Source organism: Centroberyx gerrardi, chromosome 12 (assembly GCF_048128805.1).
Source record: "Centroberyx gerrardi isolate f3 chromosome 12, fCenGer3.hap1.cur.20231027, whole genome shotgun sequence".
NCBI lineage: Eukaryota > Metazoa > Chordata > Actinopteri > Beryciformes > Berycidae > Centroberyx > Centroberyx gerrardi.
In genome coordinates this window covers 14,044,660-14,060,048 of record NC_136008.1, presented here as the reverse complement: position 1 = coordinate 14,060,048, position 15,389 = coordinate 14,044,660, and the positions used below count along the sequence as shown (strand labels likewise).

The 15,389-nt window shown below is 43.9% G+C and overlaps 2 protein-coding genes across 2 annotated transcripts; one reads left to right on the top strand and one right to left on the bottom strand.

Moving 5' to 3' along the window:
- Window positions 1-845: 845 nt before the first annotated feature.
- Window positions 846-5,714, bottom strand: gtpbp10 (GTP-binding protein 10 (putative)). Its single transcript, XM_071903340.2, has 10 exons — window positions 5,601-5,714; window positions 4,409-4,602; window positions 4,079-4,170; window positions 3,502-3,646; window positions 3,279-3,352; window positions 3,082-3,134; window positions 2,847-2,954; window positions 2,610-2,687; window positions 2,249-2,372; window positions 846-1,597 (listed from the first exon to the last, which is right to left on the bottom strand). The coding sequence occupies exons 1-10, from the start codon at window positions 5,631-5,633 to the stop codon at window positions 1,353-1,355; spliced, it is 1,146 nt and encodes a 381-aa protein (XP_071759441.2). The 5' UTR covers window positions 5,634-5,714; the 3' UTR covers window positions 846-1,352.
- A 3,929-nt stretch (window positions 5,715-9,643) lies between these two features.
- Window positions 9,644-14,578, top strand: osgin2 (oxidative stress induced growth inhibitor family member 2). Its single transcript, XM_071903349.2, has 6 exons — window positions 9,644-9,658; window positions 12,355-12,447; window positions 12,668-12,804; window positions 12,887-13,078; window positions 13,207-13,298; window positions 13,396-14,578. Exons 2-6 carry the CDS (start codon window positions 12,381-12,383, stop codon window positions 14,576-14,578), a joined length of 1,671 nt encoding a protein of 556 aa, XP_071759450.1. The 5' UTR covers window positions 9,644-9,658; window positions 12,355-12,380.
- The last annotated feature ends 811 nt before the right edge of the window (window positions 14,579-15,389 follow it).

The window sequence follows — 15,389 nt, the reverse complement described above, 5'->3', positions numbered from 1 at the left end:
GATCTGTATGGGCTCATGATTTGCCTTCTACCGGAGCTTTCTTCTTCGCTCTTGTCTTCATCAAGTATTGATTAATGTCCACTAACCCCATCTTTTTTCCTGGGTTACCCAAGGCTGTGGAAAGTATTATCTCAGAACTCTCAAGCAATATTTTTAACATCATAATACTGTGCTACAACAAACTGACATGTTGTCTTAGTGTCATGGATATTGCCCTATACTAAACTTTGAGGATGTTGCACTGCTATGCCAAGGATGGGACCAGAGGGGTTACAATGATTTCTGTGACTGTACAGCTGTCACTCTTCTCACCCAACCAGGTACAAAGGCCCTGGAAACATTTCTGCTGTGTCCGCCTGCTCACACGGCCGGACCGACAGAACCTAACAGGACTACACTGGCTGTCCGCTTTGCCGAGATGTCTGTCTCTGTCTGGCCAGAGACTTGAATGTATTAGTAAACTGGAGCACACCAACCACCCAGCTGTGGCCTCTGTAGAGGCAGCAGACCTCAGTCTCAACCATGTGGTCCCATCCTGCCAGCTCTCTCTAACAGACACATAGGCACTCTGCTCCAGGAACCTTAAACCCCACATGTACTAGTTCCAAATCTATCTACATACTGTAGTTGCTGTCTTTGTTTGTTTTTGTTTTTTTTGCTGTATGCTGTACATAGACTGATGATGCAAAAATCAATGCCCATATTTTTTTCCTCTTACTCGATCATTCAGTATTGTAATATATTTAATATAAAATAAAACTTTCATCGACACATCCGTCTACGCTGGCATTTCTACCAACTTCAAATCTGTATTCAGGAAAAAACACAATATTGGAAAACAGGCTTCATCTATTAGATGTTTTATATTACAACATAGTAAACGAGCAGCACACCAATAAAAAGGAATACAATCTCAAATGAAACAGAAATAAACCGGTCAATCCAATTGCACCTCTCCTCCCTTTCAAGGTTGTCCTAACCTCGGTCTTTATATATTGATCTGTACTATTCGGTGCAGCTGGCTCTAATGTCAGTGCTGCTTTGAATAACACTCGGCTGGAATAGAATCCCATCAAGGTTACACACATCTGACTCAGTCAATGGGTTGTCACCAGTGTCACAAAGTCCGTTCAGTTTTCAAAGTTTTCATCAGTGTTTCATCATCCTCTTGTTTGCAATGGCTGATTTTAAAATAAGGACGGACCCTGTTAATTTTGGCTTAAGTTGTGCTGATAACCTCCGACTACCAAGCCTGTAACCCCAATACAAGACAGTCCTGGGGTGCGGCTGTCATTTACTCATACCAAGTCCATACAGAGTGAAGCAAGCAATTCTTCACATCATAGTTCGATTCACGCTGAACTCCTGGAGCCCCATATCGGTGTGGCCGTTTTGGCTGTGTCAGTCTGTCTGAGTGTCTGCAGTCTATCTTGATGGATGGCTTTAGTTGCTGTTGCTGCATCTTCATCAAGCGACTCGCGGATGCAGGTTTTCAGATGTTCAATACCAAACCTAGTAGAGGCAGAGACTGGAACCACGTGTCTGAAGAACATGTTGCTCTTGGGGATCATGTCGTCGGGCAACAGGTCGGAGAACTCTGCCGGTGAGGAAAGCACAACAACAGAACTAATGAGACTTACACAACAACAGCCCAGCCTTTTGCTCTGTGTTAACATGTTATATTCAATAGGAATGGCTGTGATTCCTTGTCTTTTGTTGTTTTCATTATTCAGAATACATGCTTAGATCAAATTAATTAATCTCAGACTGATCATTTTCATTTTAAACAGTTGTTAGGCAAGTTTTTGGTCTATTGATCTACTTCTGTTAATCCGTTTCTTCTTGATTGATGTACAACCATCTATCTAAAATCTCAGTAAATGAGATGGTGAGGACCCTGCCTCATCCCTTATGTTCACGCATAGCTACACTTAAAGAGATTTTGTCAGGGTGTAATGCCAGTCTGTCCTAAGGTGATACACCTGGCAACATAATTAAGTGCTTAAGTGTCTAATGGCAGCAATTGGGAAAAAAGACTTGTCAGCTGATAGGAAGGAAGATAAAATTGTTTTTGTCCATGAGGGAGAAAAGATTAAGAGTGAAGCATTTTCATTTTGGGCGGGCATACTGTAAGCCAGCTCAGAGTGAGCAGAGATTGGAATTAACGAATCTGGGGTGGGGGTTGGTGGGGTTGCTTGTCTATTAATTAATAAATCTTAGAAAATGATGGAAAATATATCAAAGTCACCGTCTGGGTTTCGCAGCTGCTCCTGCAGCTCTGCTAGTTTGTCCTCAGCATCAGGGAGGTCCATCTTATTCACCACCAGCAGAGCGGGCTTAGAGACAAGCTCCTCCTTGTACAACTCCAGCTCCTTGAGGTGGTGGAGAGACAGGGGAAGGAGACGAAGAGGATAGAAAGAGAATGAATAGTGAGTTTGAAAGACAGATGAAACAGATATAAGGGGTTGGGTCAGGACATGGATAAGCAGCAGAGAGCAGAGTGGCAAAAACAATGAGAGTCAAGAGAATGGGATGAACATTATGTAAATTAGAAGAACTTTATGAGTGACTAGTTTCTGAACAGGATCCATTCGCTGTGTTGGTCTCACCTTGGTCAGAAGTTGCACAGCTTCAAAGGCCGACCTAAAAGGCATTTTGCTGGCCAGCTGGAAACCGCAAACATCCACCTGCAGCCAGACAGGATAGTCACAGGAGACTTCATCACTATCAGTCTGACATTTTCAGCCGACATATTCAAATTATGAGAAGTGTGTCAGCGCATTTACTTAAGTTATGTACAAGAATATCACACACATTCTTCTACTCCTTTTCCTACTACTACACACCACAAACAGCAGCTGCTTGGTCCTCTCCACATGCTTTAGGAACTTGTGGCCCATGCCTTTGTTGAGGTGAGCGCCCTCAATCAGCCCTGGAAGGTCCGCCACAGAGATCTACCGGTGAGAAACAACCATCAGGACGTCACTCAGAGAGGGGAGAGCACTGGAAACAAACCATTTACATATACAGAATATAACAGTCGAGAGACAATATACCAAGCTCTGATATAGATTCCCATACCTGCTTATGATCCTTAAACATCAGTTTGCCAATCTCTGGCCTCAACGTTGTGACTGTAACAAAGATTTTACAGTCATTGACAAAAACAAAAGATCACAGACAATTGTACCAGAAGGACTATCCAGCTCTTTGACAAAAGCAGAGATGAGAACACAGGAGCATAACGTGTGTTTGTGTTTGTATCTTTTTACACTCACAAGCATAGCTAGCAATTTGAGGTGTGGCATGAGACATGGCCGTCAGCAGAGAGGACTTTCCTGCATTGGGGAACCTGGTGATGATAAAACACAAGGAAATCAGATATTTAAAGAATTTAGTATATCCGTGCCAATTCCAGCCTCAGCCTAAATGAACTATCTTGTACCAACAGACAGCGTGTGTGAAGCCATACTGTATGTTCATGTGTGTTTCTGCGCTCACCCCACCAGGCCCAGGTCAGCGATGAGTTTGAGGTCCAGTCGGATCTGTTTGGCCTGGCCCTTACTGGGCTCGAACCCGGAGTGGAAGGACCCTCCATGTCCGCCCTTCACAACCAGCACACGATCGCCCTCAGCATTCAGTTCACCTTGGAATTAGTACTGCAACATTAGCTGACTGTTACACTCGTATTACTCTTATGACACAAATATGACAGTTAATTACAAACAGTTCACCTCCTCAACGTACAACATTAAGTCCATCATTAATCTACATTTCAAACTTTGCCTCTCTGTTCGTGTCGACGGACGGAGAGTGACTCGAAGCAGCACCAACTGTTTGACCAATATCACAGGCAGCTATAGGCACTATGACTTATGACTTGTAGTTCACCAACATGCTTTCAGGGCTGGACAGCATTACGTCTTTGTTGTTTAAAAATTACAATAACTGGAAATGCCAAGTTTGGGCGGGCTGTTAATTTATCTATCAAATATAATCAATACATGGAAAACCTCATATAGCAGCTGTTATTGTCATGCTGCTGGCATGGCAATAGGTTGTTGCCTTTTTGACGTACCAAGTGCTTTGCCATCATCAGTGGTGACAGTAATGCCAACAGGAGCAAAGATCTCCTGGTCCTTCCCCCTCTCCCCCTTCAGAGCCCGGATACTGTTGACAAATAAAACTCACAATGCTCATCATACACACAAAACACATCCACTTTGTGAAGAAATAATTGACCAATGACTACATGGCTTAACATCTATTATCACACACATTTATATCACTAACAAACTTGAGCTCAATGATAGACTAATGACATTTTTCCAATTGACCTTCTGACTTTACAGCATGGCACTGGAGCCATGGCACTTGGACACTCAAGGCTGCATTTGGAGAGACGAACCTGCTGTTGGTTCCCACTCCGGCTATAAAACGTTTCTGGGGGTATTTGTCCTTGATCCTCTTCAAGGTCATCTCCTTTTTAGCCACCACCCAAACGTCTCCCCCTTTCCCCCCCTGTCCCCCCAGACGGGGCAGACCCATGCCCCCGCTGCCTCCGCGGACATACAGACGAAGGTTGTCCACGAAGTTTCCGTACTGGAGGCAGGCAGAAAAAGAAAGAACAAACTTGCATTAGACAATGAGGGGGATTCACTGTTAAAGATGATTTTTTAAAAATGTTTTGCCTTTATCTGACAGCTGGCAGAGAGAGACAGGAAAGACTGGAAGAGAGAGAAGAGAAAGGGGGATAACGTGAAAACGCACTTCTACCCCCCCCCCCCCCCCACACACACACACAAAAATGTTGTCCATCTTTTCAAATGTGTAATTTCAGGACTTGTACATGGGTTTGAGATCATAGATTTAAGTCTGTGACAAACTGTCACAGACTTTCTCAGAACAGAAACATCCAATATATAGACTGAACTTTTCTAGAGCATATAAATATCTGTCCATCTATGCTACATACAATTTTATACTATAGAGCATGGTTTCTTAAAATATAAGTTAGACCATTGATCAAATTTGGTCAATGGTCACCTTCTGTTGAGTTCCCATTACGAGAAGAATATGACCTGAGACTGTTTCTCATTTGAATCCTGGGCTTGGGAAAGATCCCTTAGTAGACTGATAACAGCTTTACAAACCTCATCACAAGGCTAGCTCATCATGAGCAGAAGGGGTTTCTGACTATCAAATGACTATGAAATCTGAAACACAGATGAAAGGTGGTTTGAGGTTGATTAGTGAGGAAATGGGGGCTCTATTAGAAAATAAAAGCTTGACATTGCATCGTGATAAGCTAGCTAACAGTTAACGTTATTCTGGATATCGTTAGCTTCGGTGGCTAAGTAGGAGTGGAAATCCATATCATGTCAAGACAGACCAGCAGAGTACAGAGACTAGCTTACGTGAATTCATTCAACATTCACGTTTTAACACTGAAGTTAGTGTCTACCATAGCCATCTATAGCCGTTAACGGTTTGAAAGCTATGCCCAATGTCACTTAGTACACTGCTGCTGTTGACGAGATCACTTTATGAAATTATACAAGCGTTAAAATACGACAGCAGCAACTTGCTTTGCTACTTACCTTCCGGTAGCAAATCCTGCTAAACTGGACCATCTTCAGTGGAGTTTATTGGCTCTTTTCATAGACTAGCTAGCTAGCAAGTGTACATGTGTTTGTAGCATAACACGGTCCTTCCATGGTTTGTATGACGGAGAGGAAGTGTTGGTCTTTCTCTCATTTCATTGGATCACGAGCCGAAGGGGCGGAGCAGCAAGCAGTCGCATCCATCCGGATACCCACAGAGCTAGAGACAGACTAGCCCATGCAAAACATCCATGAATTGCTTACATTTCTCACTGTGGCTACATAAAGTTGCAGCGACCACGGATGTCTGAAAACTTTGCCAGGGAAGCTAAGAGCCACCTATTGAAATTTCAGCGAGCAGAGACAAAATATTACATTTTTTACTCAAAATTCCTTGTGGGTAGGTAATTGTTTGACATTAACAGATTTAAACTTAATTTAGCTATAATTTAGCTGTCTACAGACATAATATATATAGACATGATTCAAATATTAGTGCCATTTGTCAGTTTTGTGCACTTTTGAATCAACTAGAGACAAATTCAATCCAATTCAATTCAATTTATTGTCATTATACCAGTCCAGTATAACAAAAAGTCTTGTTCGCCAGTCTCTCTGGCGCAACATAAAAACATTAAAAAAAAACTAAAAACAAACAGTGCAGACAGTGACACAGTAAGAGACACGCTTTCAAGACAGTTTTTAGACATAAAATACAAAAATAAAATAAAGTCATGTATAAAGAGTGCAAGTCGTCATTGGTAGCATTAAGTCATGGGTAATATTACACTGTCATCATAGTCAGGCTTAGTAATCAGTGGGTGGAGTGGGTGGGGGTCACTAGCTTTACAGCTCTTGGGAAAAAGCTGTTCTTCAGTCTGCTGGTCCGTGACTGTATGGTCCGGTATCTCCTACCAGATGGCAGGGGGTCAAACACGTGATGACTGGGGTGTGATGGGTCCCTGGTGATGCAACGGGCTCTCCTCAGACATCTCTTGTCAAAGATGTCCTGTATGGGTGGCAATGCAGTCCCAGTGATACGCTGGGCTGTTTTCACCACCCGCTGGAGAGCCTTGCGGTCAGCCACAGTGGAGCTGCCATGCCAGACTGTAACGCAGCTGGTCAGTATGCTCTCCACTGTGCATCTATAAAAGTTAGTCAGGATCTGAGGTTGCAGCTTGATCTTCCTCAGCCTCCTCAGAAAGTGTAGGCGTTGGTGAGAAATGTAACTAATATGAGTGAACATATTAATAATATTCATTATCTTTTGGATTATCAAAATGATATACAACAACTGATCTATGCTGGAAGTTATCAAAAACTGTGTGTTATTTTCTAATTTGTTTTGTAACCCATTATTTGAGCCAGGTCAGTGTAAAAGTCTATGACAATTCAATCAGTTCAGAATTCTGTTTCAAGTATTAGCTTACAAGAGGGGAAATGCTGTTCAAAGTTAAGTGAGAAGAGAATATTTGTCTGTCCTCACACCTTCAGAGCTTCGGACCAGTGAGCCGCAGACAGATGAGCACTTCTTAGGAAACTCTCTCAGATTTACAGTGAAGTAAATAGGCATATGGCAAAAGCTGAGACATTATAGGCTTCATCACAAGGACAATGGCAGGACAACACAAATGGTGAAATTTCTGAAAATTAGCAGTTAAAATCTGGAGTATACTCAAGATCTGAGTCTTTATTATTAGATTAAAATGGCATTTTGGTCTACTCCACCAAGCTGTAACTTACTGACTCACAGGAAGATAGAGCAAACCAGCAACTACCTCAGATTTCACAAAACCTTCTGCTCAAAGGCATGTGCTCAGGATCAGCTGATAGACATATTTTGAGAAACTTACGCAAGCTGTCTTATCCACATGCTGAAACCATGGACGCTACAAGACGGTACAAAGAGTTCAACCATGTGAAACGCTACTATTATCCTTCAGGCAACGGAAGAGGAGTTCCAGGAGAATTCAAAGGAATGAGTGAGAATTTTTTTTTTTTCATGGCAGTGGAATCTCTATATTATCAATTTTAAACTCATGATAAAGCAATTGCACAAGAAAAATGTCCTGCTTTGTTTCATTTCTGTAGGACCATTCAGATGATTAAGGTTTCATATCAAACTTTCAAATGCTTTCTAATTTGTTGTGATAGTAGGAACCTCAAAAATGTAAGACAAATTGAAATCACCCTTATCCTGCAATTCCCTGATTCTTTGTCACTTAATGAAATATTACTAAGTTTAAACTTGAACAACCTAAATTAGCATTAAACACAAAAAGCAAAGCATCACTTTTTGTTGCAGAACCCTGAAAACTGAAAAAAGTATACAGTGATCAAATTAAATGAAAAATATTGTCACTATTGTCATTATTTTGCACTATTTACAGGTCAAGTACATTTTAGAAGTGATATAGAATTTTGAGAAGTTCAACTAAGGTAATATGATGTAAAATAACAAAAAAATAAAAATAAAAATACATCTGTGAACAACACCACCAGCACTTTTAAGAGGCTTCTGTTATCCCGGGTCAGAAAAGAGGGGATTTGCTATGTGACATTTCTTTTACAGCAACACTTTCTTTTCTTTATACTTTGTCTTTTACGCATTCCAGCTGGACAGCAGTGTTGTACCTGCTGAGTTCACAGCTATGAATAAAAGCTGTGCTACATACGTTGCTCACTAGGACACGAGGAAGGGGAGCGCACTAATTCAGACCTCCATCCTCCAGACAGTTTAACAACAAGTGACTCTATGAGACACACTGATAGAAAAGACAAACCGGGTGGCCAGGCTCTCCCATCCAGATGTGTGGGAATCATCAATACAAGAGCTTTTTTTCATAAATATACCATTCATGAATAATGCATTTATAATACATTAATTTACATTTACAATTTTCACAAATATTGTCTCGTTCCACCAAATAGTCATAACTTCTGGTAGGCTTAGTTATGAATATGAGCCAAAAATGAACCCTTACAGCCAACCCCAAAAGCCCAGGGTTCTCTCACAATAGGCCATCTTTACCAATGTATTCTCTATGTAGCAGCTCCAGATTTTACATTGACAACTGATGTGTCACACTTTCAAGACTAGCCTACTCTGGTTTCTTTGAGAGAGGGATGTTCAGGGTCACAAAATGTATTCAGGAATATCATTGTTTAGTGGTAGCTGCCTGGGTTACTTATAGCGGCCGAATAACCTTAGGCCTAGTTTTACCAGTATGAGTGCATGGTGTCTAATGTTCGATTTCAGTAGCCTAATCAATCAAAACTATAATCCAAAAACTATATCCCACTAGTATTCGTTTTCACCGTAAACAGTCGCTGTTAACTCGAACAGAAAGAAAATAGCAGAATATATTTTACTTTCCCCGGGTGAAAGTAGCCTATCCCTCCGCTTTGATTTGATCGAGCGACAGGGTGAGAACGACATTGGACATCAGCGCCATCTGGTTCTCCTGACCATTCACATGAGAGGAAACTATAAGGTCAACTAACTTTTGAAACGAGTAAGCATTGCATTTCTTTTTAAAGTGACGAGCCCAACACTCGCGGCTGCGCTGTGAAGATGCTGAGAGATGCTCTGTCCTCCCGGCACTCTGTGAATCGGTGCTCGCGGTCCACGCCTGCCGGTGCAGAGCGAGATGCGCATGTGACGACTAAAACAAACGCAGGACCCGGTTTCTCTCTCTCTCTCTCTCTCTCTCTCTCTCTCTGCCATAAAGACACAAGGAAGATCTGCCCTTCAGACGACATTTATAGGTCTGATCAGACCTGACTGTACCAGGTCTGTTCGGATTTAACTGCAAAGAGGTGAGCGAGTGAGCGTGTGTGTGTGTGTGAGAGAGACAGAGAGACAGAGAGAGAGAGAGAGAGAGAGAGAGAGAGAGAGAGAGAGAGGGAGAGAGGTTGGCTTATTGTTATCTCATGCAAACCCCTAGTTGGATAGGTCCTCCCACCGGTGTCTGCCTATTTATACCGTTAGAAACGCTGCCGTGGGTCGTAATAACAAGGAGCGACTGGGAGATAGCGAGATAAATCACACCGCGGTAAGAGATCGTGTTCTTCCCTCAGTGGTATGGATGGCTGTGAGTGTGTTTGACCTAAATTATGCAATGATGGTGCCATAGCCGCTGATCGCATGTGCTCCTTGTGTCTTGGATGCAGTCTCGCAGACCGCTGGACGGAGTGAGGAGAGTAAGAACAGGCTGCTACATCATGTTAGTTTCTCTGTGTTTCAGTGACATCATCCTGCTGGACTACAATAGGTACCTGCCAGGTTTGGTTTAAATGTAGCCTAATTTTGAAACTGACGGGCAGGCTACTGCGTGCAAATGAGCATAAGTTGTAGGCCTATGAAAGCCATACCCACCTTCCAAACAGCTATCAGGTCAGAAAATTTACAAATCTTGACTGGCACGCAGTAGCCTAATAATATGCATTGCTTAAGTAGGCTAGCACCTAGGCTGATTGATTAAATAACTTGCATGTATTTTCATATCGTTATCACTGAGGACATCGAACATATAACGGGAGCAAATATTTATTAAGCTATTAGTTTCATTTTGAGTATTTTCCAAAGGGATACAATACTGAGTACAGAGGCTATACGGCAGAGTACGGGCGATGTTCTAGAAAGTATCCCCCGTCTACACAGATGGGTGCAAAACACACAAATGTATGCATGGGCAGATAAACAGTCCAACAAACCAAACACAAACTTAGCCTATCAATGTATTTTTTTGTTTTGTTTAGGCTGCTCAAATCAAACCAACAGTTCATCAGATTTAGAAAGTGGTATTGTTTGGTTTCACGGCATTTCAGTGTTGCCCTTTCACGCAAAGTAGTTCTCTCACCATCTCTGTTCTGCATTTTAACAATGTTTTTGCTTTGTTATTGAATTAAATGAAATGCCAAAGATATATATAAAACAAAAACATGTAGATGTATCCTCATTACTTACTCGTGTTGGTGTCATTATCATTTGGAGAATTAAAAGTTGTACTGTAACAGGTGTAAACAGTACATGCAACTTTACAATAATACTTTTCTGATAACAATCCTACTCTGGGTGACAGTCTGGAGTTGGAAAGACTATAAATTCAGCGGATTAGATAACAACCACAACCACCCCCACTCATGTCCCACACTTCCCAATACTGCAGTTATATAAGCCTGGGGTTGTCAAATGTTATCATCTCAAGAACCCCCAGGTAGACACACATTAGGCCACAGAGCCCCATTTTGTCCCAGGGATGGCACCTATATGGGGAAATTTTTGTTATTGATTTAGTATTGAATTATCCAAATGTTCGACATTGTATGTGGAGAGAGAACAGTGGTTCAATCTCACATTGGGTCTACTGAAATACAGTTAAAGTAAACCATTCCTCATTTTGCTACCGACCCTCTGGAACCTCCTGAAAGACCTCATTTTAATGATCTACGCAACTGCATATACAGTGAAGGCTCAGGCAAAAAACTTCGTCTTCTCTCGCTGGTTGTGTTTCCAGTGTGCCCTCCGGCCCTCTCTACTCATTTTCTTTATCTTTAAAAGACTGTGAATGTCGTTCAGTTTGTTAAATTGAGCGGTGGCGTGGAACTGCCAGTTTCAACCTGCCAACTGGGGGCACAACATTCTCCAATCAGCGAAGGCAATGTGCGGAATCCCAGTGCTTTCACTGAAAAGGGTAAACAACACAATGACCAAAGAAAACCAGTTGGCTTACAGACCCGGGTCAGATAAGGGAGGGAAGGACAGAGGGATGGGTGTGAGATGAGACAGGCTGTTTTGGCAGCAGGGAGACATGGAAGTTAAGGGAAGTGAGGCAGAGTTTCGGACATAAGTTGAGGACCGCAAGGGCATTGTTAGGGTTAGTGTGGAAGCGGGGCAAGTGAGCACTGTTTGCTAGGTTGTTGTTGCAAGTGGGTAATGTTTTGGCGGGACTGTGTGTGTGTGCGCGTGCGTGGCGGTGGGAGTATAGGGGGTGGCTGGCGGGTATGAGAGGGAGCAGCGTTGATGGTCTGGTCTGTCAGCATGCCAGGACCACATTCCCATCCTGCCGCTGTTGAAAAGGGGGCGGCAAAGACATAAACAGGCCCGGCAGGATTAGGGTCCACTCGGAGGAGTGATCAGGGGGGATTTGCCGCCCGGCGGGCACACAATGGCACTGTCGCGTAACACATAAACACACACTACACATGCTCAATGGCAACGTTTCACAACAGACCTGAGCCTACATAAATCTGATTAGAACTCCCTTTTGTTTGGGAAGCGGCACCGGAGTTAACAGAGGCTAGCCTAGCCGCAGGCCATGTTTGATAGGACAGGGGGTGTGTTGACGCTGGCGGCAAAGAGAAAGACTAGGGGCACGTTGTGTTGTGGCGGGGTGTGTGCACGTGTGTGAAGCCCAGACAGAGGGGGAGGGTCATGGCTGTGTGTGGAAGAGAGGGGCACAATAACAGGATGAATAGAGGTTTCTTTATTCCCTGTGTGTGTTTGTGGGTCAGCTGATGATGGTGGATGGAGACAGCACTAGGACCTAGGCTAACATAAAACAACAACAGTGAACAGCAGACACAAAGAGAGCGAGCCGGTATGAACCTGTCTCATCTAATCTGACCCAGAAGTATGGAAGCACTGGGTGGACAAAGCATGGATGAGCCTCCGCTTTTTGCTAAAACTCAAATGGACAGCTAGGACTGGTAGGAACCATCTTCAGCTTTCTCTCCTTCTCCTCTGCAGTGCCGGCTCTGGCCCTGGCTGCAGCCATGCCTCTTTTGGAAGAAACCACTCTGCCCCAAGAGCACCCACCTACCCTTCCTGTGGTCATCATAGGTGAGCACATTACCCTGACCTCCTAACTTTTAATAATTTCCATTGTTACCCCATTTGGTAAATACTAACATTAAACACTCCCTTTGACCCTTTTCATCATGAAAGCATGCTTTGTTGTGCTTTATCTAACTTTTATCACCTAACATTTGTGTTGGACGGATTTGCAAGCTCCTATGTGATGCTAATCCATCACTTTCCCTATACCTGGGTCCATCTTTAGGAAATGGGCCATCAGGTATTTGTCTGTCCTACCTACTGAGTGGATACAAGCCTTACTTAGATGCAGGAACTGTCCACCCAAACCCGATACTATACCGAAAACTGCAGGAGACCAAGCACCTAGCCATCACTGAACAGGTAAAAACACAGAAGCATGCATGCGTATACACATATGCCCACGCAGTCACTCAGGCACGTCATGATAGTGATTTTTCTGCAGGATCTGGAATATTTGAGTGAGGGTCTGGAGGGGCGGTCAAGGAACCCTGTAGCAGTGCTGTTTGACACACTACTGCATCCCAATGCTGACTTTGGCTATGAGTTCCCCCCTGTCCTACAGTGGAGGAGGGACAAACAGCAACACATCCCACATCTGGTGCTGGGAAGGGCAACACCTGGGGGTGCCTGGCATGTAAGCTACTCCTATCCTTTTAACCTTCCTCACCCCCGCTACTAACCATGTTCTCTGACAGTCATTCTCTTCTCGTCCTTCTTTGAAATAACATTTTCTTTTGTTCTATCCCTCTCTATTTTCCTCAGGCAATGGAAGGCTCCATGCTGACTATTAGTCTTGGCATCTGGATGGAGCTTCCTGGGGTTAACTACAGAGACTTGGCCAATGGGAAACGCAGGTAATGACAGAAAACAAGGGACAAAAGCCTGACAGCTCGCACTCTCACACCTCCCAGTTTTATTCTCTTCTCCTCATCCCCTCTCTCTTCTCTCTAGGGATGTAACCAGTGACAGAGCCACCCCAGAGGAGATCTCATCCTATTATCGCAACTATGTGCAGCTAATGGGCCTCCAAAAGAACTTTGCTGACAACACCTACGTGACCTCTGTCCAGAAGCTCTGCCGGGGGCACGAGGGGGAGGGATTGGAGAATGGGCACACTGATCAAGGAGATGGAGGGGTGGGAGACGGGGGGAATGGGGGCTTTCAGGGAAATGGAGTTGAATGTGAAGACAGTGGAGGAGGAGGGGCTCTCTGGGAAGTAAGGGGATACCAGCAGGTGCAGAACGACACCCATGTCCCCTTCTCTCTGTTTGCAGAGAACGTAGTTTTGGCCACAGGTGCGTCTGATTCACCTGCTCGACTAGGTGTAGAGGGGGAGGAGCTGCCGTTTGTATTCCACAGCATCTCAGACCTGGGATTGGCTGTAAGCCGTAGTAAACTGGATCTGAACTCCGATCCGGTTTTAATTGTAGGTGCTGGTTTAAGTGCTGCAGATGCAGTTCTGTGTGCGTGCAACAGCAACATTACCGTGCTGCATGTCTTTCGCAAAAACTTAGACGACTCTGACCTCATCTTCAAACAGCTGCCCAAGACCCTGTACCCAGAATATCACAAAGTCTATCACATGATGTGCTCCCAGACCCACACAAACGTGGCTCCCTCCTCTGCTTCTAATAGACCCCAGGCAGCAAGTATTGCTTCCTCAGTCTGTGCCAAGATGTGCTCAAAGCCACAACATGCCACAACTAACATGGCTGCAAATGGCAGTCCCAGCCTGTTCCCCGACTACACCAGTTTCCCTGAACACTGTGTGGTGTCCTTCCAGTCCGACATGAAGTGTCTACTGCAGGGGAACAATTCCCTCAAGGCATTCAAGATCTCTATGGCCCTCGTGCTGATCGGGACCAACCCTAACTTGTTTTTTCTGAAGGGGCAGGGCCAGTACCTGGGCCTGGATCCAGAAAAGCCCATCTCCTGCAAGCAGAACCCCATTGACATCCACCCCTACACTTTTGAGTGCACTAAGGAACCAGGTCTGTTTGCCATGGGCCCACTGGTGGGAGACAACTTTGTTCGCTTTTTGAAGGGTGGCGCTTTAGGCATTGCCTCCTGTCTGCCGAAGAGACTCAAGAAGAAAGGAAAGCTCATCACCAACAGCGGGAATAACTTCATTTGAAAAGATGAAGGCGGGTGGGGGTGGGGGTGGGGGTGGGGGGACACACCGATTTCAAGAGCATTTACCAATAGATGTAAAAGGTGAAGGGGAAAACAAAAGTTTTTAATCTTTTCATTGTGTATGCAGTGTTTTCTCATCAAAACTAAGGCTTTTTTACGATTTTCTGAGACCAAAAAGACAATGGATGTACGCGCATTAGTTTCTATAGAAACAAAAGACAGCATGCAAGTCTTGTCTGACTTCGTAAGAAGTCCCCAGAAGTCCAAGCTGCAGTGTGCCAATGTTCTGTGGTCAAAATATCTGTAACCTCTCCACTACATGGACCTTATTTTCTTCAGGGTTATTTATTTGTTCACCATGTGTCTTTCGATACAACCCAAGCCTCCCATCTTCTACCAACACTTAACCGGCCTTCGTATCACACTTTAGTCCGTTTTGAGCTTAGCCTACATCAGAAGGAATGCTCACAAGAAGCCACTAAACTAATTGTCAATGCTTTGGTCCATGTTTCTTCATTTGGGCCAGTTCGAAGAACTTGGCACCCTATAGCTACAGTTCTGTAAGTGATGGACATTGGCAGAACAATCTATGATCCCAACATATCATCTGAACACTGAGTAACACAACCACAAGTGGCAACGGTCAGCAATATGGGATCCACACAAGACTTATCTCAGAAGATGTGACCTAACAAGTTCATGGCTAAACAATCTTTATGTTCCTGATGATTCTGAGCCGACACCCACACCCTTTGCTTGTCTCATCTCAGATGGTCCTTCCTTTAGCTGCTATTGTAGGTAGTTGGAGCCAT